Source organism: Capricornis sumatraensis, chromosome 17 (genome assembly GCF_032405125.1).
Source record: "Capricornis sumatraensis isolate serow.1 chromosome 17, serow.2, whole genome shotgun sequence".
NCBI classification, from domain to species: domain Eukaryota; kingdom Metazoa; phylum Chordata; class Mammalia; order Artiodactyla; family Bovidae; genus Capricornis; species Capricornis sumatraensis.
Window position 1 is genome coordinate 9,138,362 of NC_091085.1, and position 25,325 is coordinate 9,163,686.

The 25,325-nt window shown below is 36.3% G+C and overlaps 1 protein-coding gene across 1 annotated transcript in view; it reads left to right on the top strand.

The window, feature by feature from the left end:
- Positions 1-25,325, top strand: part of TLL1 (tolloid like 1) — a 326,873-nt gene that overhangs the window by 253,873 nt on the left and 47,675 nt on the right. Inside the window, exons 11-16 of the mRNA XM_068989937.1 lie at positions 1,676-1,792; positions 2,998-3,143; positions 14,818-15,013; positions 16,746-16,871; positions 20,384-20,544; positions 23,718-23,898. Coding sequence (XP_068846038.1) covers positions 1,676-1,792; positions 2,998-3,143; positions 14,818-15,013; positions 16,746-16,871; positions 20,384-20,544; positions 23,718-23,898 — 927 coding nt within the window. The remainder of the gene's footprint in view (positions 1-1,675; positions 1,793-2,997; positions 3,144-14,817; positions 15,014-16,745; positions 16,872-20,383; positions 20,545-23,717; positions 23,899-25,325) is intronic.

A 25,325-nucleotide genomic window follows, 5' to 3' on the forward strand; every position in this document is an offset into this window, starting at 1 on the left:
TCACCACTGAGCCACCAGGGAAGCCCATATGTATATATGTATGCTCAGTCATTGAGTTGTGTTCAACTCTTTGAGCCCCCGTGGACTGTAGCTTGTCAGGCTCCTCTGTCAATGGAATTTTCTGGAGCAGGTTGCCATTTCCTATTCCAGGGGATCTCCCCAACCAAGGGTTGGAACCTGCATCTCTTACATATTCTGCATTGGTAGGCAGATTCTTTACCACTAGCAGCACCTGCAAAGCCCATATCTATCTATCTACACACATATGTTATTTTATAGATTATGTTCCTTTATGGGTCATTGCAAAATATTGGATATAGTCCCCTGTGCTATCCAGTGAGTCTTTGTGGTTGATCTATCTCATATTAGAATAGTGTGTGTCTGTTACCCTCATGGGCTTCCCCAGTGGCTCAGTGCTAAAGCATCTGCCTTGAGTGCAGGAGACACGGGTTCGATCCCTGGATGGGAAAGACACTCTGGAGGAGGGCATGGCAACCCACTCCAGTATGCTTGCCTGGAGAATTTCCATGGTCAGAGGAGCCTGGCAGGCTACAGTCCATAAGGTCACAAGGAGTCGGACACAACTGAAGCAATTTAACATGCATCCACATCTGTTAATCTCATACTCCTAATTTATCCTTCTCCCCCTCCCTTTCCTACACGTTGCAGTATAAGAGACATTACTCTCTTTTACATGGCCTTAAGTTTTTAATACATGCCCCTAATACTATTTAGGAAGTTTTTTTTTTTTTTTTTTTTGGCCTGCTAGCTGTTAGTATAAATGTGTTTTGTCTTTTTTCATATACTAAAATTATGTAAGAAATCATTAACAAGGTTACACAAAAATGAATGACAATATATTATTATTTATAGAATTATTTCATGTGGATTATCATATTTAACTTTTTACCATCAATATGAAAGCTTTGAGCACAATAGCAAACATACAGTAAGCAATGAATATTTGTAGAGGGTTGAGGGAGGGAAGAAGAAATGACAGTTATCATTATATGCATTCAGTATTATACTTGCCTTTGGGTACACAATCAGAAAAATATCAGAACTCATACTCAAGTCTTCTAATATTTTTTGCCATTCTGCCTACTACACTACATGTTATAGCTTTATAGATGGGATGGAATGTATGTAGTAACATAAGATCCTTAGGCAGCCTGGAGGTTTCTGTGACAAATGGCCACTGAACTTGCCTAAACAAAGAACTACAGTTGAGTTGTCACTTCCCAACTAATGACCAAACTGACATTTAAAGTAGTTTTTTCAGGATCACTTGAGGTCTTTTCTCTTCTCTGTGGAATAATATTCCCTACCTTGATGTATCATGTACAAATAGATGTTTTGAGCTAGCTATTTCCTAGTTTCACAGATAGCAATAATGGTATCAATCATTTAATCTAAGGGTGATATGTTCCAATATTCTATAAATAAATAAGAAGAAATAGTTTTACTTATACACCTTTATTAAGTAAATATTAAGGATTCATAGCTATGGCTCTAGGTACTAGGCATGGTGATAGGAACCAACCAAATCTGGTTTTATAGAAAAATAACCTGTTTTCTGGTACCAGTAATGTATGTAATCTGTAGCTAGTATGAAAACCAGTTAGAATATAAAGTCATATTTAGAAGTCTCTCTTTATTCTTTTATTTCTTTTAGGTAGATTCTGTGGGGACAAATTGCCTGAAGTTCTTACCTCTACTGAAAGCAGAATGTGGATTGAGTTTCGCAGCAGCAGCAATTGGGTGGGAAAGGGCTTTGCAGCAGTCTATGAAGGCAAGTCACTTTGAGTTTAGAGATGGCTTTTCCTTAGACCTCTTAACAGAAAAGTACTTTCAATTTCATTTGAATAGTATTGTAATTGTATTTTAATTATGAAATTTTTCTAAACTGCATCATGATGTCCATGGGATGATTTTAAGAAAAATACTCATTGAGTTTAATTGCAAAAATAACCTGTTTTCTGGTACCACTAATGTGGTAATACATAAATGTTCTCATCAGGGATGTGTGGGGAAAAAATAACTCGTTACAGATGTGTGGAAAACAACAATAACATCAAATGGCACAGGATTCTTAAACTTTGATTGTTTTTTCATAATAATATTAAAGTATTATGAAGAAATTGCCACTTCTCTTTGTACTGAGTTTGTGTGTATTTTATGCCTATACTGTAGAAATGTCCTGTTAAAGGAAACTACATGGAAAATAATTGTGCACAGTTCTGGAGATTGCTTTGTCTAAACGAGAGAGTCAGCATTCAAGAAGAATTTACCAGATGCTTTGTTCTATAGGTCTCTAAAAGAGTAAACTGGAATTGTGCTTCCTGGCTTTAAAAGCAGTTCCCTTCTTGTCAGACCATGGGTGGAGATGACCCTTTTTGCTCCTACCTCTGACAGCACAGAAATTTAGGCAATTTACAAGACAGACAGTTTGTGCTTCTCTTAGACTTTTAAGAGAACAGGAGCATTTGTTTCAGAGATTAGCTGCTGTGTGGTCATGAGGAGTTTGGTTTCAGTGGAGCCACAGATGATGCAGACGAGGCCTGCTCACACCAGGGGCCCAGGGGGTGCTGTGGAGCTTCCCTCCTGATGAGCTCTTCCACTGACTGAGGTCAAAAAACCGAAAGAAGCGGTTCAGGGAATCACAGGGCAAACTCACATAGAATAAATTTTGAAATCTCAAAAGGTTTTTAAAGTCTAACAAAGAGGCTTGTTTTTGTAAAGGTGTGAATTAACAGTGGTTAAAAAGTCTTATTTTCCTTAGCTGACTGTCATCTAATATTTATAACTTAGTGTTTTTTTTTTTTTTAATCATCCAAATACTTGGTTGACAAAAGTATTGGTGACCAGCCAACCTTGATTTTTATAACCTGGTCTTTATATGTTCAGCTACAGGCACTGAACTAAAATGCTATCTTAGAAGAAAATGGGAACGAAATGGCATGTCTAGGTTTATTTATTTATTTTTGCTTTTCTCAGCTGTCTGTGGAGGTGAGATACATAAAAATGAAGGACAGATTCAGTCTCCTAATTATCCTGATGACTACAGGCCAATGAAGGAATGTGTGTGGAAAATAGCAGTGTCAGAAGACTGCTACGTCGGCCTGATCTTTCAGGCCTTTGAGGTAAAGTCCTTTAGGCAGCCTTTGTGGGGCACATCCTCCATAAATGACCGTGCATTTAAGGAAGCAAGAACTATGAAATCAGTGAAGAAGCAAAAGATTGCCTATAAAATGCAATATCAAGAATGAGAGAGCTTTTTTTTTCCCCTTTGTTCCTCTCATTGCAGACATTTTCAAGAAGATTAAAGTGAGCTTACATTATCTGTGCTTTTGAATTAAAATGTTTGAAGTACTGACAATAGTTTCCTTTGAAAAATGGCCAGGCTTGTTTCACAAGAATGCTTGAAGAGTCCGTAAAAAAACAAACAAACAAAAAAAAGCTTTTATTTCTCCTCAAAACTAAGAGGCTAAAGGTAGCTCATCTTTTTTTGTTGTCTTTAGGGGGAAAATCCATTTTTCACCTTTTTTATTAATATGTAGAAAATTGTTGATATCAAAAACAGGGATTTAAATATTCTTAGGAGATTTTTACTTCATCACAAATATTTACTGGGGAAGAAATCGGCATTAAAATTGCGTTGTTAGATGAGGACAGAATAAACCAAGGCCAATCAGAATCCTGGAGCAAAATCTGCATCCAAAGTACTGTGCTAGCTAATGAGTCATTTTTGTGTGATGAGGAGAACTGAGTAAAGGGTGAGACGCCAAGAGACATGAGAATTTGTTCAGAACTCCTGAGTATGCTTAAATTATAGAATTAGGTTAGATATTGAGAGCCCAAAGCAGAGTAGGTAGGAGTGATGAGGTGTTGGCGGTAGGTCCAGGAAGAGAACAAGATGCCATTATCGGAGATTATTTCTTTACTGATTAGAGGTACTACTTACTGTCCGAGTGATCAGAAGTCTGCCGAGAACCCTACTTACTGTCAAGATATACTTGCCACTGAATTGGCAGTGTGAGGTGTCTCAGTCTCCAAAGCAGGAACCCCAGGGGAATACAGGGCTTACTTGAAAGTCCAGACAATGTCGTTCCCTCACCTGTAATCTCTAATGTATTTTTTGGTTCTTCTCTACCCCTTTGCTTGTACCTTTAATTTTCATTTCTTTTTAATCATGAAAACATTCTCCTTTCTCCTATGATCAAGATGTTTATGCCCCTGACCACTTTGCATTTTTGGAAGCGTTCGTTCTGAGATAATTTGATTCACATTTAAATTTTAAAATTTTATTGAAGACATTATTGAAATAGATCACTTTATTGTAAAGAGTACTAAAATTGTTTAGGATTCACCCACGTTTTAGACCAAAACAACTGGTTCACTGAAAAATCATCTAATGATCACAGTGCATGTATTTTGTGCTATTGAAAACATTGAGAAGAACTGTCTTCCAACAATATTTCAGTATTTTATAAAATTCTATTACAGAAGTGATGTTAGCAAATACATTCATTTGATGCATCTAAAAACTGAGATGCAGAAATTGCTGGCTTAGCTGGTTTGCAATTTTTTGGTTTTCTGTTTCTTTTTTTGTTTTGATATATCAATATAGTAAGAGTGGCATTCTTCAAAAATAGGATAATGTAAGGACAAATAGGAAATATTTATACCTCAGGCACTTAGAACCATGCTTGACACAGGGTAGTCATTTAATAAACACTTGTTGATTAAATGGATGAATAAGTTGTTACTGTACTTTGAAACTGAAGTAAGGTCATGTCATATAATAGCTTGATTGATAGTATATTTTATTTATTATCTCCAGTTCCCTGTCCTTTCTTCATTTTGCTTTATTTCCTTATGTTTTTTCCTCCTTTATTTATACACTGGACATATTTGATTGTCTAGTAGGTCTCTTATCTTTGACTAACATTAACATCATCTTTGATTGTTTAGCGTTACTCACACTAACCCAGTCATCTTCAGTCTTCCCTGTTTCAATATTTAATGTTTCAGCATGTCACTATTTTGCTATTGTCATTTAGTGACCAAGTCATGTTCAACTCTTTTGCAACCCCATGGACTCCTCTGTCTCTGGGATTTCCTAGACAAGAATACTGGAGTGGATTGCCATTTCCTTCTCCAGGGGATCTTTCTCACCCAGGGATTGACCCCACATTTCCTTGATTGCAGGTAGATTCTTTACCACTGAGCCACTGAGGACTCCCCGTGTCACTATTTACTCAAGGAATATTCCTAATTCTACTCTTTCTCTTAAACCCCAAGGTCAGTTCATCAGCATATTCCATTTGCTTTGTATTCAAGGTATCCTATATATCTGATCACTTTACATTTACTTTCTTGCTACCACTGCTCTGATCACTGCCACTAGCTTTGTAACTTGGTGAGTTCTTCACATCTCTGCTTTTGCCTTACATATCCTGACACCCACATAACAGCCAGGATGATACTGTCACACTATGAGTTACATCAAGCACTACTCTGCTTAAAGTTTTATCAAACACTACTGTCCATATGCCTCATGGAGAAAATCTTTGTGTTAGACTTTTAAGGCATGTGTTATAGCACTGTTGGTCCTGAGTTCAGGGTTAATGAATTGGAATATCTGTGAAGGTGACTTTAAACAGAAACACACATAAAGCAAGGTTACATATTGATTTGTTTACAAAAATTTTGTGACCAGAACCTCTCAAGAACATAACCCTGTATTTCCCCAGGAGCTACGAATCAATACTCGCTAACTCAGTGTTTTCAATGAATTAGTTGAACTCAACTATGCTGAATACTGAGAATTGACTGTATATATTTTTAGTTTGGTCTAATGGTCATTAGATGGTTTGTTTCAGTTAGTCAGTTATCTGTTTAAATCAATTTATTTTGTTTACATATTATATTTTCAATATATCATTTATACATTTTATATTGAAAATGTATAATTTTAAAATGGTCTTTACTGTTTCTCAGTGTTTCATGTCTTTTTATGACAAAACCATTTTTATTTACTGATATCAGTCTTTGATTTTTTTTCAAACACTTTCTATTTTTATAACTTTTTTGATTCCCTGTGTTACTCTCTCCCCTTTCAGATAAAAGGGCCCTTAAGCTAGTTCTAACTGAAATCTACTATAAAGAACTTTCTGGCTATTCATTATTTATGCCTTTCTGTGAATTTATGTCACGAATATTCACCTTTCCTAATGCTACTTAGATTTTAATTGTAAGTACAGAAAGAAATCTGAACAAGTGCTTTTGTTAATGAATTTCAGGTATGTCTGAGCAGGAAAGGATGCTATATGGGTGGTAATGAGTACTAATACATCTATAATCATACCCTTTGGGACAATTTTCTTCTCTAGTAGTTACTAATACATTCATCCTAAGACCAGTACTGAACTGAATTTGTACATGAATGTAAATAGTGTCTAAAATCATTTTGAAGAACATGTCTTCTTTTCAACAGTAGTTTTGGTAAAGCAGGCTCGATACTACTACTTCACTTGAGCACTTCCAGTATGCAGAAATACATAAGAGAAAAAGTTGGGGAGACTATAATACAACTTCAAAGAAATGTCAATAAAGCAGAAAATAAATGAAACAAATCCAGAGCTTACTTATGTTTAATTAAAATCCCTACATACATTTATTTATGTGGCATTACACTTGAGGCACTTGTCAGTTTTTCTGTACATTCTGATTTGGTTATACCTTGCTTCTGAAAACCGTAGTGTGTAATAACTTTCTAAACCACATACAAAAGTTTTTTTGTTTTTTTTTTTTAATCTTGGCACAGTTGACCCTGAACAACACAGGTCTGAACTACAGTTATTGACTTGTATGCAGTTTGTGTTTGATTAGAGATCACAATATATAAAGTCACAAAACTACGGTTTAAATGACTAATATCTCCAAACTGCTTCAGCCTCTTTCTCTTCAGTGAGTCATTTATCAGTTCCTTTATTTTTGAGGCAGAGATTGCTGTTCCAGTTTTTCAACTGCACTAGGTTGACACCCCGAACTCCTACATTGTTCAAGGGTCAACTGTATTTTATGAATTACTCAGTTAAGATTAGTCCTTTAACTCCTTTAAATATTACATATTAGTTTAAATTAAGTAGGTTCATCTTTGTGAGTGAACTAGAAAGCCAAGACAAGGAGATCTTAATTAGTTAACATTTTTATGCTTGCCCTGCACTATTTCTTTGGATATTTGGCTAATAATATATTAATGTATTCATGAAAGTGAAAGTCTTTTAGTCATGTCTGACTCTTTGCAACCCTGTGGCCTAGACAGTCCCTGGGATTCTCCAGGCCAGAATACTGGAGTAGATAATAGCCTTCCCTAACCATTGTTTTGGTTAATAACTATAAAAGAGAATTAAGTACCTCTCCATAATTTTATTGAATACTTTAGGCTATCAGTCTACTCTGGAAGATTAGATTAAATAAACCTGCCCAAGGTCACACAATTCTTAATTGGTAGCACTATGGCCTGGAACTCACATACCCTTTTTGTCTTGCTAGCAAAATGAAGCATATATATTCTCTCATAGCATTAAATTCTTTACCTTCATAACTATTGTCATTTGTACATTTGTATTATTTAATCAATAAATATCTATCAGTCAGGGACATGTCTGTTTATTTATCACTGTTTATATACTATCAAGTGTATATTTATTATCTGGCCATTATAGATTTTCAATGAATCTTTACTAAATTTATAAGTTAAAAATTACTGTGTCATGAAGAAAAAAAATCAAATGGCAGCATTGAAAAACCTGAATCATATGAAATTAAACCTAACCACACCTTATGGTTTTGATTTCTACATATTTGATCATGTTTGTTTTTTCTCCACTCTAGTATATAAATTGTCTACTTAAAAATTTGAAATATGGCAAAACCAATACAATATTGTAGAGTAATTAACCTCCAATTAAAATAAATGAATTTGTATTAAAAAATATGCACAGTGTAAGAGTTGTTAGTGTTTTTTTTTTTTTGCATCTTTTTCTAAATATAAATTTATTTATTTTAGTTGGAGGTTAATTACTTTACAATATTGTATTGGTTTTGCCATACATCAACATGTATCCGCCACTGATATACACATGTTGTGTGCTTGGTTGCATGCATTCTCCCTTCACTAAAATAACATCTATACTGACCTTTCCCCTTTGTCTCTTTGGAGCAGTCTCTCTCAGAGTCTGCAGTCCTAATAGGAGAAGGCATGCAATCAAGCACACAATTTTCTAAAAGGTTTCTACTAGTCTCATGAAGGAGAGGGCAATGGCACCCCACTCCAGAACTCTTGCCTGGAAAATCCCATGGACGGAGGAGCCTGGTGGGCTGCAGTCCATGGGGTTGCTGAGAGTTGGACATGACTCAGGGACTTCACTTTCACTTTTCACTTTCATGCATTGGAGAAGGAAATGGCAACCCATTCCAGTGTTCTTGCCTGGAGAATCCCAGGGATGGTGGAGCCTGGAGGGCTGCCATCTATGGGGTCGCACAGAGTCGGACATGACTGAAGCGACTTAGCAGCAGCAGCAGTCTCATGAAGCTTTTGTTAGTCAGGAACAATAGTCATCACCATGAAGGATTTTAGTGCTTTTCTAGATATAGGGAGATACAAGAATTGGGCTTGTAAAATCAGTTCCTGAAATCATCTATTTGAAGACCTGTCTTTCCTAGTTCTCCACCATCCTACCCCCACCTCAAGTACAGAGTAATTCATTTCTACTTTCCACCCTGAATTCCTTTCAGGGAGTATTGAAAATAAGAAGCTGCAGAAGCATATGATTTAATCCTTGTAGAGGTAGATGGCAAGTGCCAATAGCAAGTGACAATTTTTAGTTGACAATATTCATTAAGTACTAATAGTACTTAATAGTACAGATAGTATTAATAAGGGATTCTCTGATGGTTCAGGCAATAAAGAATCTGCTTGCAATGCAGGGGACCCAGGTTCAATCCTTCAGTGTTGTTCAGGAAGATCCCCTAGAGAAGTACTAATAAAAATATTAATTAATAAAATATTAAACATGACAGTACATTTTAAATAACCATCCTATTAAACATTTTTCCTTTTTATTTAAAATTCCTTTTATTATAGCTTTATCATGACTTTACTATATTTTTCAAAGTATTAAAATTAATTTATTTTTAATAACACATGCTAATTTTGATTGTTTTTGTTAGTCATATTTTTCTTTAATATCTTCCCCTAAAGCAACATTAATGACTTAAAATTGCTCCGAGTATAGAATATTTTTAAAATATAAATTTACTTATTTTAAGTGGAGGTTAATTACTTTACAATATTGTATTGGTTTTGCCATACATCAACATGAATCTGCCACAGATATACACGTGTTCCCCATCCTGAACCCCTCTCCCTGTACCATCCCTCTGGGTCGTCTCAGTGCACCAGCCCCAAGCATCCAGTATCATGCATCGAACCTGGACTGGCGATTCATTTCATATATAATATTATACAAGTGTATAGAATTTTAAATTATTTTAACTATAAAAGTTTAATCATTTATGTAGTTATAGTATTAATTATATTTTGAAATTATGTCCTACCATTCACTGAAGACTTATTACGGTAAAATAGATATAACATATGTACGCACAGTAGAGTTAAGTACGTTCACATTGTGTAATCAATCTCTAGAATTTTCATGCTGCAAAACTGCAGCTGTTTATCCAGCAAGCAACAATTCCCCATCCATGCTCCCCCGAGCCCAGGGCAATCACTGTTGCTTTATGTCTCTGTGAATCTGACTACTCTAGGTGCCTCGTGTAAGTAAAATCATACAGTATTTGAATTTTGTGTGACTTTTTAAATTTCACTAACTGTAATATCCTCAAGGTTCATCTATGCCATAGCACATGAAAGGATTTCCTTCCTTTTTAAGGCTAATATTCCATTGTATGTATAGTCCACAATTTGCTTTTCCATTCATCCTCTGATGGATATTTGGATTGTGTTCACCCGTTGGCTATTATGGATAATGCTGCTATTAACATGGATGCACAAATATCTCTCCAAGACCCTGCTTTCAGTTTTCCAAATGTATATCTGAAAGTGGAATTGATGAATCATATGATAATTTTATTTTCAATTTTTCAAGGAGTATGGGAAATCTTTCACTAAAACTATTCCCTAGGAAATTGGGACGTTTCAGAGGTTTTCACAAATAACTAGATATTGCAGTAGATGTTTTTGGAATGTCAAATTTATTTGGAAATTTGATTATAAAATGAAAGCACAGTGTGTGAATGGCCCTGAAGCCCGGGCCTGATATCTTGCTCCACGGTTAGCATTCCTTCAGAGCTCCCCGCATCACTGACCACAGAGCTCTGTACTGGCTGGCAGTGTTAGAATCAGAGGCTGGCTACTTTAAATTATATTTAATTGATTTCAGATCTTGCTAAATAAAAGAACTGCTTCTTCTCTAACATACCAGTAAAGACATGGACCCTCAACTTAATAATGAAGTGTAATATCCATCTCTTCTGCCTAAGCTTTGTACATGTTTTTCCTTCTTTGTGTATTGGATCTACTTCCAGTACCATTTACACATCAGTTTCCTAAAAAAAATCTTCAGCGCTTAAGATCACTTTTATTGTTTTATATATATACATATTAGGTCTGTTTACTTTAAGATAAACTTGCCACACCCCTATATGGTTTGTACTCTGACTGCCTTAAAGTCTGTAATAGGTCCGTTTCATCATCGTATTTGCTACATGTGTAATTGTACATGACATTGCATTCAGATTCCAGATCTGTGCACTGTGTCCATGCTTCAAAGCAAGAAGAAACTTTTTATGTTTTTGTCTTTATGAATTATTGACTTTGGTGCTCTTTTTCCCATTATACCTAATGTAATGTAACATCAAGGAACTTATCCACTTTCTAGCTTTGAACATATCTATTTCTGTCTATTCTCTGTACTGGAGAAATGGCAACCCACTCCAGTATTCTTGCCTGGAGAACCCCATGGACAAAGGATCCTGGAGGGCTATAGTACACGGGGTCACATGAGTTAGGACATAATTTGGTGACTAAACTACCACCATCATTCTCTAAAGCTGTCACACAAATAACATAAATAACATAACTCAAACTCTCATTTGTGCTCACCATCATTACTGCTATGCAGATATAGTTAAAGAGATATTAATTGTAATTAACACCAATAGAGATTTATTGTGCTGATATTACATTAGGATTAATGTAATTAACCTAGAAAAATGTGTAAACAAGAATCATGGAAGTCACAGGTGAGCTATCTGGGTCAACTACTGTGGCACTGGCTATGTGAGACTATAGTTTACATTTCTGTTGTTTAACCCAAGATACCAAGTGCATGATACTTAATATGTAAGTAACATGTAATTCATAAATAAGTACTGGTAGAATCCATCTTAAAATTGATCATTTTTATACATTTTACCCATGAGATATTTACACTTTGTGTATCATATAAAAATGGACTTTTCTGGTGGCTCAGATGGTAAAGAGTCTGCCTGCAATGCAGGAGACCAGGGTTGGGAAGATCCCCTGGAGAAGTGGCAACCTACTCCAGTACTCTTGCCTGGAAAATTCCATGGATGGAGGAGCCTGGCAGGCTACAATCCACGGGATCACAAAAAGTGAGACACGACTGAGCAACTTCACTTCACATCATATAAAATATTTAAAATTTTTACTAAGTGTAACTAGTGAATATGCTATAAATTTAAAGAGACCTTTTGTGTAACTGTTAAAGAAACAAAGTGAGTTTTATATACAGGGAAATATTCATTATCCTGTTTCTTTTTAACCATTGATGAAGTGTAATTTGTTTTCAGTATTGTCTATCTCATTTTCTTCATACTGTAATTAAAAGCCCAAACCCTTTTAAATTAGCCTTCTTTTTTTTTTTTTTTTTTTTTACCTCTGGTATGACTTCTAATATGAAACAATGTGATTTTTTTCTGTTAATTGACCTTCTATGGCAGGCAGCTTCTTTCTTCATTGTGTGTTCTCACTCCCTTTCCTCTTCTGATATAACCTTTTCCTCCACTTCCAAAATGATTCATGAGTTGCAGGCGGTTCATTCTGTGTTGCTCAAGCAGGTAAAGATAGGTTGGCTTGCTGAGACCTTTGGTTATTTTCCCTACAGTTTTGTTATTGCTCAGTTTCACTTATTCTTCTAACAAGCTGTATACCTTGAGAGTTTCAAATATTATTTTATATGTCCCCTTAGCCAAAGAATAGCCTTTGGCCATCTGGAAATGTCCTCATATTTATAGAGAATTCTGATTTTCAAGACAGTGTGTTAGGCTGAGAGAAGAAGATATGTCCTACCTGGTCAGCTAGCCTTGTCACCCCTGGTGACTAATTCACTCCTCGTGCAACTACTAGCTCGCCCTCACCTTCCTATTTAATAGCTACGGTTGCAAAAGTATGCTTTAAAAGTGATGGCAAAACCAATACAGTATTGTAAAGTAAAATAGAGTGAAAATAAAAATTAAAAAAAAAAATTTTATCACTATAAAAAAATAAAATAATAGAAAGTTAAAAGTGAGACATTTTTAATGTTAAATGTTTTCCAATTATTTCCCATAATTCCACACACAAAGATAGTACACTTTTAGAGAAAAACCCAGAATTATGAATCCTAGTGAGCTCCTGGAGAAGGCAATGGCACCCTACTCGAGTACTCTCGCCTGGAAAATCCCATGGACGGAGGAGCCTGGTGGGCTGCAGTCCATGGGGTTGCTGAGAGTTGGACACGACTCAGTGACTTCACTTACACTTTTCACTTTCATGCATTGGAGAAGGAAATGGCAACCCACTCCAGTGTTCTCGCCTGGAGAATCCCAGGGACAGCAGAGCCTGGTGGGCTGCCTTCTATGGGGTCGCAGAGTCGGACACGACTGAAGTGCCTTAGCAGCAGCAGCAGCAGCAGTGAGCTCCTACTGATAGTATAATTTAAAATCACAACTTTCACTCATCCCACCTCCACTTTTCATACTTCCTATTTTCTTTCACTTCGTGTTTTTCTATAGAACGTATTACTTTCTAATATTTTATGATTATGATTTACCTTGTTTATTGTTCCTTTGCTCTCTACCCACCAGGATAATTTCCAGGAGTGCAAGGCTCTATTACTTTGACAAATGATGCATGCTGAGCAGTGAGAAGTATGCTAAGCACACTATGCATACTGAGTGAGAAGAGTGCCCAGCATAGAACCAGGCAGTGAACATTTAATGAAGAAATGAATGATTCTAATTTGTGATTGGGAAAAGGGCAGCAGCAAACACAGTACTTAGTTCTAACCAAATCCACTTCAAAATATATTTCCTTGTTTGTCTTCATGCTGCCTAATGTGAAGACTATCATTGCTAATGTATTGATAAATCAGGAAATGACTACTTCAACCAACTCTGCCACCAGTTTCATGCTTACAAATTGTACTTCATTGAATGAACATGTTCCCTGACATTTGTTTTGTGATAGGAGAGTTCCATAAATTAGTGAAATGTATGTTGAATGATGGTTGAAAAGATGTGATACTTTTCATGGTTTATTAATTGTAGATGACTATGCTTTCCAGCTTCAAATACTTATAAGTAGTTGACTCTACTAAGATTTTAGGGTTAGTCATTTTTTATAAAAAAATATAGAAGCAAGAATTTATTTAAAAATTCTTATAATTTATAAAACAATTTGTAGATTTTTTAGTATTTTAAGACTAAAACAAATGTCACTCCTTTATAAAGGCCAGTGCTGCTGCTGCTTGAGGTGCTGCCATTTAGTCACTAAGTTGTGTCTGACCCTTTGTGACCCCATGGCCTGTAGTCCACCAGGCCCCTCTGTTCGTGGTTGTCCCAGGGCAGAATACTGGAGTGGGTTGTTATTTCCTTCTCCGGGGGATCTTCCCTACCTATTAACTGAACCTGCATCTCCTGCTTTGGCAGGCAGATTCTTTAACACTGAGCCACATAGAAGGCCCCTTATAGGCCAATAGTCTGAGCTAATATTTGCATTTAGTTGTTTAGGAAAGAGATTAAGCTCACCAAGGATGCACAGGTTGCAAGGAAAGATTTGGGGTAAAAGGGCTCATTTAGCAAGCCCTTGTGACTCTGAGAGGGCAACTAGTGCTAGTTCCATAGTGGAGTCATCTCACTCACAGCTATGCTAACTATGGATAAAGGATTCATAGACTAAGAAGAATTGTAATTTCATATTATCAGATTTTCCTTCAGAAAGATATGTATAACCTGAAACTATGCAACATTTGTCAATAAAATATGAATTCAGTCTATTGATAAAATAATGGTTTTGTTGATCAGCTATGAGCAATTATTATAATTATTGGTTATGTTTCAGAACAAATTATGCATTGCTTATAGGATATCTAGCCCAGATTTCTAATGATAATTTTAAATCTGGAATTTTTAAAATTCTGTTTTCCAAAGAATTACTACTTTTATTTTTATTCCATTTTAAAAGGCAGCTAACTTCTATGATCCTAATGCATGTGGATGCATTTTTTCATAGATATTTTCTCTCTGTCTTTACCAGATTAATAAACCCTTTATTCATTGACAGTGTGATATTGCCATGCATAATTCATGAGAAATGCTCTCTTTTGTGTAAATAATTTGTTATATGGCTGTGTTAGTATCACATCACTGAGAATACATAATGCTCTTTTTATAGAAATTGTTTTGTCTATTAATGAGACAGATCTCATATTTTTACTGTTACAGATTGAAAGACATGACAATTGTGCCTATGACTACCTAGAAGTTCGAGATGGAACCAATGAAAGTAGTCCTTTGATAGGACGTTTTTGTGGTTATGATAAACCTGAAGATATCAGATCTACCTCCAATACCTTGTGGATGAAGTTTGTTTCTGATGGAACTGTGAACAAGGCAGGGTTTGCTGCCAATTTTTTTAAAGGTAATTTAGAATCATTTAAAATGTAAGCTTCTCTTTGTCGATGATAAATGTAGTATTATGTAGTAAATGTGTTTAGCTTTGAGGCAGGGAAGAAATAGAGTAATGTAATATTGAAGGCTGAAGTATGCAGTCTTCATAAATATATCAATATTTTTATGATTTTTGATGGAAAAGTTTACTGGTTAAAAAAAGAAAGGAAACTAGAATCTAGAGATTTGTAGCACAGGATAGGAAATCCATTAGGATTTTCTATCGTCTGGTTTTTAGGAAACAGTCAAAATAGCAAAATCCAGAAAGGGATATTCAGATAAGAGGAAATATTTGTAATATAATCAGCAAAAAGTTTATAACCAGAAGGAGATTACTGACATATATTTCATCAATTTATTTCCAGGTGGCAGCACTTTTATGCCCTCCCTTAGAGAGTAGCATTCTACCACATTACAAATAATGTATGGCCTCCTTAGTAGAATATTCTGATCCCTTAAAATGTCTTTTTGACAAAGAATTATTACTGATTATCTTTAATTTTGAATTTTATTTTATTTTCATGACCCATGCATGATGTATATTTGTAGGGTAAAAAGAAAGTGGTTTCATTGTAAATAATGGCATCAGATTTGCTCCTTGAAAATTCAAAGACATTTAGGTTAACTGTGTTACTGTAGAATAAAATTCTTTTAATAGAGAAAATAAATTTCCTCATTGATACCTTTTAAAGAATAAGTGATGAATTCAGTTGTGTATGTCAAAGTGTGAAGAATATCTAGACATTTCTGTTATTCAAAGAACAAATTGATTTCCCCTGGGTATTATTCATCATTTGAATTGAAAGGCAGAGAACCTTGGCACTTAGGGTATATGTATTCAAAGTATTTATTAAAATATTCATTTACATACTTTAAATCTTCCCTACAAGTTATATTTTGTAGTAGAAGAAATATACTATAAGAGTCTCTTATGTGATGTTTGTATTTGGTTATCAGAATGCTTAGTGTTGGATGATACACAGTTTCTCCAGAGAATATTTTTTACTGTTTTCTTAATTCAGAGTAGGTTATTCCTAGAGAGTGAGATTATGAAGTACCTTGTCACACGTGTTTTTTTAGACTAATATATATGTTTCACATGTCTATTTTGTATATTTTTTATGTTACTACATACAATTAAAATTATTAATGTTTATAAAATATGGAATTATGTATTTTCTGAATCAATATCTCTCTATAAAAAATACTGAATGTTTTAATTGAAAGAGGTCTAGAAATTTTCTTAGTTTTCCTTTTTAATTTTTTTGCCACCATAATTTACTTATTAATAATGCTATTTCTTTAAAAGCATTTTTCAGGCTACCTAGCAAACTATACTATGAAATGAACAGATGAATTCATGTTCTTTCAGTAAGTTTTCTATTTCATTCTGAAAAATCTCTACATCTTAGTAATCACCTTTAACTTTAAATTTAAAAAAAAAAAAAACGTATGCTGTGTCTGAGATAAGGTGATCCTCAGTTGGCCCAGTCCTTCTGATTCTCACATAATTTTTAGATTGCAGTGACATGGATTCTTATATGTCATCCATCAAAGGCTTGCAAATGTTTCCTGTTATTTTGTTGAAGAAATCAATTGTTTCAGTTTCATTCAAAACTATTAAACATCACATTTTCAAAAAATTTTGCACATTAGTGTATAAAAACAAAATAGCTGTTCTCTAATTGTTGCCACTTTTATAGAGGAAGATGAGTGTGCCAAGCCTGACCGTGGCGGCTGTGAGCAGCACTGTCTGAACACGCTGGGCAGCTACCAGTGTGCCTGTGAGCCTGGCTATGAACTGGGACCCGACAGAAGGACCTGCGAAGGTGGGGCTGGATTTTCACATGGTGTTCCCTGCCTGAAACCCTACCCCTGCCTTTCTCTCATGTAATCTCATTCTCTTTCTCTCTTTCTGCCTCCCTATTAAGCAAGAATAAAATAGACACAGTTACAAAGAAAATACAGTATCTTTAAAATAGAGGATATTGCATACAAGATAAAAAGAAAGTTATCTGGCTATTTCTATGTGACTCCTAGCATAAATATTTTTACACTTTAGAAATATGCCAAATATGGTAAACCTGAAAGTACCAGTAGCTTTAAAAATATATGTATAAATATGATAATCTTTATATTAGTTGACATGTATACACAGATACACATATATATGCATACATACACAAAGGCAAGTAAAGAGACCAGTTACTTTAGCTAACCCTTGACTCCTTAGGAATTAATTACGAACTGTGTATAATACATTCCTTTCACTGATGGTGGTGGTTTAGTAGCTGTGTCGTGTCTGACTCTTGTGATCCCATGGACTGTAGCCCGCCAGGCTCCTCTGTCCACGGGATTCTCCAAGTGAGAACACTGGAATGGGTTGCCATTTCCTTCTCCAGAGTATCCCAACCCAGGAATCGAAACTGGATCTCCTGCACTGCAGGCAGATTCTTTACCAACAGAACTATAAAGGAAGTCCTTCCTTTCACTTAACTTGCTTTTAAATACTCTAATTTTCCTAATCTCACTATCAATAAGAATTAGAGGTAACATAAATAGTTGTTGTTGTTGTTGTTCAGTTGCTCAGTCATGTCGGACTCCTTGCAACCCCATGGACTGCCACACCCCAGGCTTCCCTGTCCTTCACTATCTCCTGGAGTTTGCTCAAACTCATGTCCATTCAGTCAGTGATGCCATCCAACCACCTCATCTTCTGTCACCCCCTTCTTCTCTTGCCCTCAGTTTTTCACATCATCAGGGTCTTTTCCAGTGAGTCAGCTCTTTGCATCAGATGGCTAAAATCTGGAACTTCAGCTTCAGCATCAGTCCTTCCAATGAATATTCAGGGTTGATTTCCTTTATAATTGACTGGTTTGATCTCCTTGTAGTACCTCTTTTAAATGGATCACCCAAAAGGGAAAGAAAACCAGTTTAAATGGAGTTCTGGGAGTAACAAATATGCTCTATTTACTATAGTTTACCTTGCCTGCTAGCTCAACTAACTCTTCCTAAGAGTTTCTGGTCTTAAAAAAAAAAATGAAAGAGTTGGGGGAAATAAGCGATTGATTTTGGTCTTACTACAATAGGCTGTATTGTTCCTTACATATCATTTTATGAATGCTTACAGCTATCATATGGTATAGATATTATAACCATTTAAAAGATAACAACTTACAAATAGCTGTGAAAAAAAGAGAAGTGAAAAGCAAAGGAGAAAAGGAAAGATATAAACATCTGAATGCAGAGTTCCAAAGAATAGCAAGAAGAGATAAGAAAGCCTTCTTCAGCGATCAATGCAAAAAAATAGAGGAAAAGAACAGAAAGGGAAAGACTAGAGATCTCTTAAAGAAAATTAGAGATACCAAGGGAACATTTCATGCAAAGATGGGCTCGATAAAGGACAGAAATGGTATGGACCTAACAGAAGCAGAAGATATTAAGAAGAGGTGGCAAGAATACACAGAAAAACTGTACAAAAAAAAGATCTTTATGACCTGGATAATCACAATGGTGTGATCACTCATCTAGAGCCAGACATCCTGGAATGTGAAGTCAAGGGGGCCTTAGAAAGCATCACTATGAACAAAGCTAGTGGAGGTGATGGAATTCCAGTTGAGAGATGATGCTGTGAAAGTGCTGCACTCAATATGCAAGCAAATTTGGAAAACTCAGCAGTGGCCACAGGACTGGAAAAGGTCAGTTTTCATTCCAATCCCAAAGAAAGGCAATGCCAAAGAATGCTCAAACTACTACACAGTTGTACTCATCTCACATGCTAGTAAAGTAATGCTCAAAATTCTCCAAGCAGGGCTTCAGCAACACGTGAACCATGAACTTCCTGTTGTTAAAGCTAATTTTAGAAAAGGCAGAGGAACCAGAGATCAAACTGCCAACATCTGCTGGATCACGGAAAAAGCAAGAAAGTTCCAGAAAAACATCTATTTCTGCTTTCTTGACTATGCCAAAGCCTTTGACTGTGTGGATCACAATAAACTGTGGAAAATTCTTCAAGAGATGGGAACACCAGACCACCTGACCTGCCTCTTGAGAAATCTGTATGCAGGTAAGGAAGCAGCAGGTAGAACTGGACATGGAACAACAGACTGTTTTAAAATAGGAAAAGGAATATGTCAAGGCTGTATATTGTCACCCTGCTTATTTAACTTCTATGCAGAGTACATCATGAGAAATGCTGGACTGGAAGAAACACAAGCTGGAATCAAGATTGCCAAGAGAAATATCAATAACCTCAGATATGCAAATGACACCACCATTATGGCAGAAAGTGAAGAGAAACTAGAAAGTTTCTTGATGAAAGTGAAAGAGGAGAGTGAAAAAGTTGGCTTAAAGCTCTATATTCAGAAAACGAAGATCATGGCATCCGGTCCCATCACTTCATGGGAAATAGACGGAGAAACAGTGGAAACAGTGTCAGAGTTTATTTTTTTGGGCTCCTAAATCACTGCAGATGGTGACTGCAGCCATGAAATTAAAAGACGCTTACTCCTTGGAAGAAAAGTTATGACCAACCTAGATAGCATATTCAAAAGCAGAGACATTACTTTGCCGACTAAGGTCCGTCTAGTCAAGGCTATGGTTTTTCCTGTGATTATGTATGGATGTGAGAGTTGGACTGTGAAGAAGGCTGAGCGCCGAAGAATTGATGCTTTTCAACTGTGGTGTTGGAGAAGACTCTTGAGGGTCCCTTGGACTACAAAGTGATCCTACCAGTCTATTCTGAAGGAGATCAGCCCTGGGATTTCTTTGGAAGGAATGATGCTAAAGCTGAAACTCCAGTACTTTGGCCACCTCATGTGAAAGTTGACTCATTGGAAAAGACTCTGATGTTGGGAGGGATTGGGGGCAGGAGGAGAAGTGGACGACAGAGGATGAGATGGCTGGATGGCATCATTGACTCGATGAACGTGAATCTGAGTGAACTCCGGGAGTTGGTGATGGACAGGGAGGCCTGCCATGCTGCGATTCATGGGATCGCAAAGGGTCGGACACGACTGAGCAACTGAACTGTACTGAAAAGATAAGAAAACTGACACCGTGTTCTTTATATTGCTCAGACAACTTTAAAAGACTTAAAATGTAGTTCAGCCATCACTTTCTTGTAGTTCAGCAATCACTATCTTGGCTCCAAACCTGCAAAATAACACTTTCTAATGGGATTAGATGTTTCAATATGTTGTACTAAAGACTGCAGTTTTCTAGATTTTGAAAAATTCAGAAGATGGTTGAAACTTAATGCTGAGATGTTTGATTATTAGTGGAAAGGTGCTAAGAATGGGAGAGTTTTTTAGGAGAAACTTTCCTTTTTCTTTCTTTCCAGCGGCTTGTGGCGGACTTCTTACAAAGCTGAATGGCACTATAACCACTCCAGGATGGCCCAAGGAGTACCCTCCCAACAAACACTGTATATGGCAAGTGGTCGCACCAACACAGTACAGAATTTCTATGAAGTTTGAGTTTTTTGAATTGGAAGGCAATGAAGTAAGTGAATAATAAATATGTTTTTATAAAGTGTTTTAGGAATCCCCAGTGGCGATCTGGAAAGCTAAAGAAGAAAAAGGAAAGAAAGAAGGAAAGGGAGGAGGGAGGGAGGGAGGGAGGGAAGCAGGGAGGGCAGGAAAGAGGGAGAGAAGACAAGAAACAAGTATGATAGTGTAGATACTCTAGCCTTTTTTTTTTTTTTTTTTGCTCTATTTCTCATTTCTGCAACTGCTTATAATTCCTGTTGTCACTGGATGATTTAGACTGTCTCTAGGAGATTGAAAATTACTCCCCAGCATTTTCCTGATTTTTTGAAGTACTATTAAAACATTAGGGTCATGTCACATAGACTTTTCTAAAAAAACAAACCAAAATTCACTTGTTGGATCATAACAAAAATTCCTTTTTGGAAGAACCTGGTATATGTCACTAGCAGAAATGGATATATTTTCATTATATAACTCATTTTGCATTATGAATATGCTTATGATTCACAAAGATGAGTTTTTAACCTCAGTAAAAGATGCATCTGGTTGACCCTCTTTCCTTTCTTTACCTTTATAGTTTAACATAGTAAAAGTCCAACTTTCTGTTAGGTGATCACTTTTTTTTTTAATTTTATTTTTACTTTATTTTACTTTACAGTACTGTGTTGGTTTTGCCATACATTGACATGAATCCACCATGGGTGTATACAATCTCCCAATCCTGAATCCCCCTCCCACCTCCCATCACATATCATCTCTCTGGATCATCCCCTTGCAGCAGCCCCAAGCATCCTTTTAAACAAGTGAAATCATTTATTTGAAAATTCCTATGTGCTAGTACACAAGCATCAAATTCAAATAGAATGTCAACCCTAGAAATGACAGCTTTTAGAACTGTGTCTTGTATAACTGGTCAATATTGTTTTAAGTCCAGAGGAAATGAAACAAAAGTTTTTTGTTTTTTGTTTGAGTTTTTGTATTTTGTTTCCTTTTCTCTTTCTAACTTTCACATCTTTTCTCCCAGAAACTTTTTTTCTTTATTTATTTTAAAATGAAAAAGTAAAAGTGAAAGTTGCTCAGTTGTGCCCACTCTTTGCCACCCCATGAACTATAGAGTCCATGTAATTCTCCGTGTCAGAATACTGAAGTGGATAGCCGTTTCCCTTCTCGAAGGGACCTTCACAATCCATGGATCAAACCCAGGTCTCCCGCATCACAGGCAGATTCTTTACCAGTTGAGCCACCAGGGAAGCCCAAGAATCCTGGAGTGGATAGCCTATCCCTTCTCCAGGGGATCTTCCCAACCCAGGAATTGAACCAGGGTCTCCTGAATTGCAGCTCAGCTACCAGGGAAGCCCAGTTTAAAATGAATTAAGAGTCAAAAGTATGATAAAATTCACTCATAAAATGTATTTTGTTTTGATGTATATTTACTGAATGATTGCAAATAAGTGGAGAACAGAAATATAATGTATCTGTGGCGGTTTAGTCGTTCAGTTGTGTCCAACTCTTTGTGACCCCATGGACCGTAGGCCACGAGGCTCCTCTGTCCTTGGGGTTTCCCAGGCAAGAATACTGAAATGCGTTGTCATTTCCTTCTCCAGGGGATCCTCCCTACCAGGGATTGAACCTGAGTCTCCCACATTGCAGGCAGATTCCTTACCAACTTAGCCACCAGGGAAGCCCAATGTATCTGTACTCCTGAGTAATATTATTGGTGATAATTGTGGGTTTTATGCTGTAATTTTGTATTGTATATGTATCTTTGCTTCTTCTTTACCCCTCCCACTTTTCTTACTTTTTAAATCATTTTTAAAGATTTTTATTTGTAGTACTCAAGGCATTTGTGTGCATTTTTAGTCTCTTATTAATGGCTTGGGAAGTTGGACTTCCCAAGAGGCTCAGTGGTAAATACTCCACCCAAAAATGCAGAAGACACTGGTCTGATACCTGAGTTAGAAGATTCCCTGAAGAAGGAAATGGCAACCCACTCCAGTACTCTTGCCTGAGAAATCTCATGGACAGAGGAGCTTGGAGTGGCTGTAGTCCATGGTGTCGTAAAAAGAGTTGGACATGACTTAGTCTGAAATGCAGTGAACTGATATTTCAGAGAATTGTAAAATTTTAGACTTCTATGGACCTTTTGAGGTCTTCTTCACAACATGTATAAGTTTTATGGTGGAAAAACTATTGCAATTTATTTTTCTCACATACTTTATCCACATGAAACATCATTTTTCTTTAATAATTATCTGAAATTTAGGGAAATATTAAAATTAAGAAAGCCTTTTTTCAGTAATCTTAGAAAAGCTTTCACATGAGCAGCACTTTTGAAAATGGGACTCTTCCTACCAGTTCTGTGATGTAAGGTGAGCTTAGTATTGAATGGCTTCTACTTTCTGAGTTTCCCTAAAGCTGTTAGTTATGGCAGAAAGGGCATTTTGATTCACTAGTTGGTAGAAGTTCAAAGGATAGAATTTTATGTTTATGAGGAAGATAGGTAGATGGTTTTAAATAAATGGTGCATTGTGGTTAAAGACATTTTTCTCATAATAGCAGTCTTTATTCATGGAAGGAGGCTTTACAGACTCTAACATATCCTGGAAATCTCAAACTTATGATGAGGTTACTGTGTGAAATATTGTTAAAAAATTCTGTGCATTTTCATAGTTTAAATTATTGGCTATTTCAAATAAAGGCATGAGCAAATTCTTGACTTATAAAATACTGGGTTATGTTATCACTTCATTGTTTCATTCATTATATTGATATCCAAAAGGAAAGTCAATAGGAAACAACTTTAGCCTCAGTAACATTATTCTATTTTTGTGTCATAGCCCTCTCTAAATAAAAGTTACAATGGTAGCAAAGTAGATAGAAAACTCATTTCACTTTTCCTAGCAACATTTTGCTTATTCATTACCTAATTAATATCACAAAAAAACAGTAATTAAGGTTGACATATTACAAGGCATACATAATGTGGAGAGTTCAAATCGTATGTATTGTTAAACAAATACTCATCACTCATTTCAGTTTTCTTAAAGTCTGTATTTTTGGATCTGTTAATCCAGTTTGGCTCACAGGAGTGAAAAGGGAAAATTATAATAATTTTTTTTTAAAAAATAGCTGTCAATTATCTGATGCTTTCAAATTTGGTGATTACAGTAACCTGTTTATTTCTAGGTATGCAAGTATGATTATGTGGAGATTTGGAGTGGTCTATCTTCTGAGTCTAAATTGCATGGCAAATATTGTGGTGCTGAAGTGCCTGAAGTGATCACATCCCATTTCAACAATATGAGAATAGAATTCAAATCTGACAATACTGTATCCAAGAAGGGCTTCAAAGCACATTTCTTCTCAGGTATCAGTATTCTCATGTTGCATGTGTATTACAGACTTTCAAGGTGGATTAGCTTAAATTGTATGCTATCCATTCTTCATAGTTTTTTATAAATGAGCTTGGAGGTACACTGAATCCATGGACATTTATCCCAGTTTAATAATTTTTTACTTAAAGTTAGGATATTAATAATAATAGCCCTATGAAATGCAATTGTCAAATACAATTGTCTTCCGTTCAGTTCAGTTGCTCAGTCGTGTCCGACTCTTTGTGACCAAATGAACCACAGCACACCAGGCCTCCCTGTCCATCACCAACTCCCAGAGTCCACCCAAGACTCTGAGTCAGTGATGCCATCCAACCATCTCTTCCTCTGCCATCCCCTTCTCCTCCTGCCCTCAATCTTTCCCAGAATCAGGGTCTGTTCAAATGAGTCAGCTCTTTGCATCAGGTGGCCAAAGTATTGGAGTTTCAGCTTCAGCATCAGTCCTTACAGTGAATACCCAGAACTGATCACCTTTAGGATGGACTGGTTGGATCTCCTTGCAGACCAAGGGACCCTCAAGAGTCTTCTCCGACACCACAGTTCAAAAGCATCAATTTTTCTGCACTCAGCTTTCTTTATAGTCCAACTCTCACATCCATACATGACCACTGGAAAAATCATAGCCTTGAGTAGATGGACTTTGGTGACAAAGTAATGTCTCTGCTTTTTTAATATGCTGTCTAGGTTGCCCATAACTTTCCTTCCAAGGAGTAAGTGTCTTTTAATTTCATGTCTTCAATCACCATCTGCAGTGATTTTGGAGCCCCCCCCCCAAAAAAAAAAATAGTCAGCCACTGTTCCCACTGTTTCCTCATCTGTTTGCCATGAAGTGATGGGCCCAGATGCCATGATCTTCGTTTTCTGAATATTGAGCTTTAAGCCAGCTTTTTAACTCTCTTCTTTCACTTTCATCAACAGGCGCTTTAGTTCTTCTTTACTTTCTGCCAAAAGGGTGGTGTCATCTGCATATCTGAGGTTATTGATATTTTTCCCGGCAATCTTGATTCCAGCTTATGATTCCTCCAGCCCAGCGTTTCTTGTGATATACTCTGCATATAAGTTAAATAAGCAGGGTGACAATATACAGCCTTGATGTACTCCTTTTCCTATTTGGAACCAGTTTGTTGTTCCATGTCCAGTTCTAACTGTTGCTTCCTGACCTGCATACAGTTTTCTCGAGAGACAGGTCAGGTGGTCTGGTATTCCCATCTCTTTCAGAATTTTCCACAGTTTATCATGGTCCACACATTCAAAGGCTATGGCATAGTCAATAAAGCAGAAATAGAAACTTTTCTGGAACTCACTTGCTTTTTCGATGATCCAGTGGATGTTGGCAATTTGACCTCTGGTTCCTCTGCCTTTTCTAAAACCAGCTTGAACATCAGGAAGTTCACAGTTCACA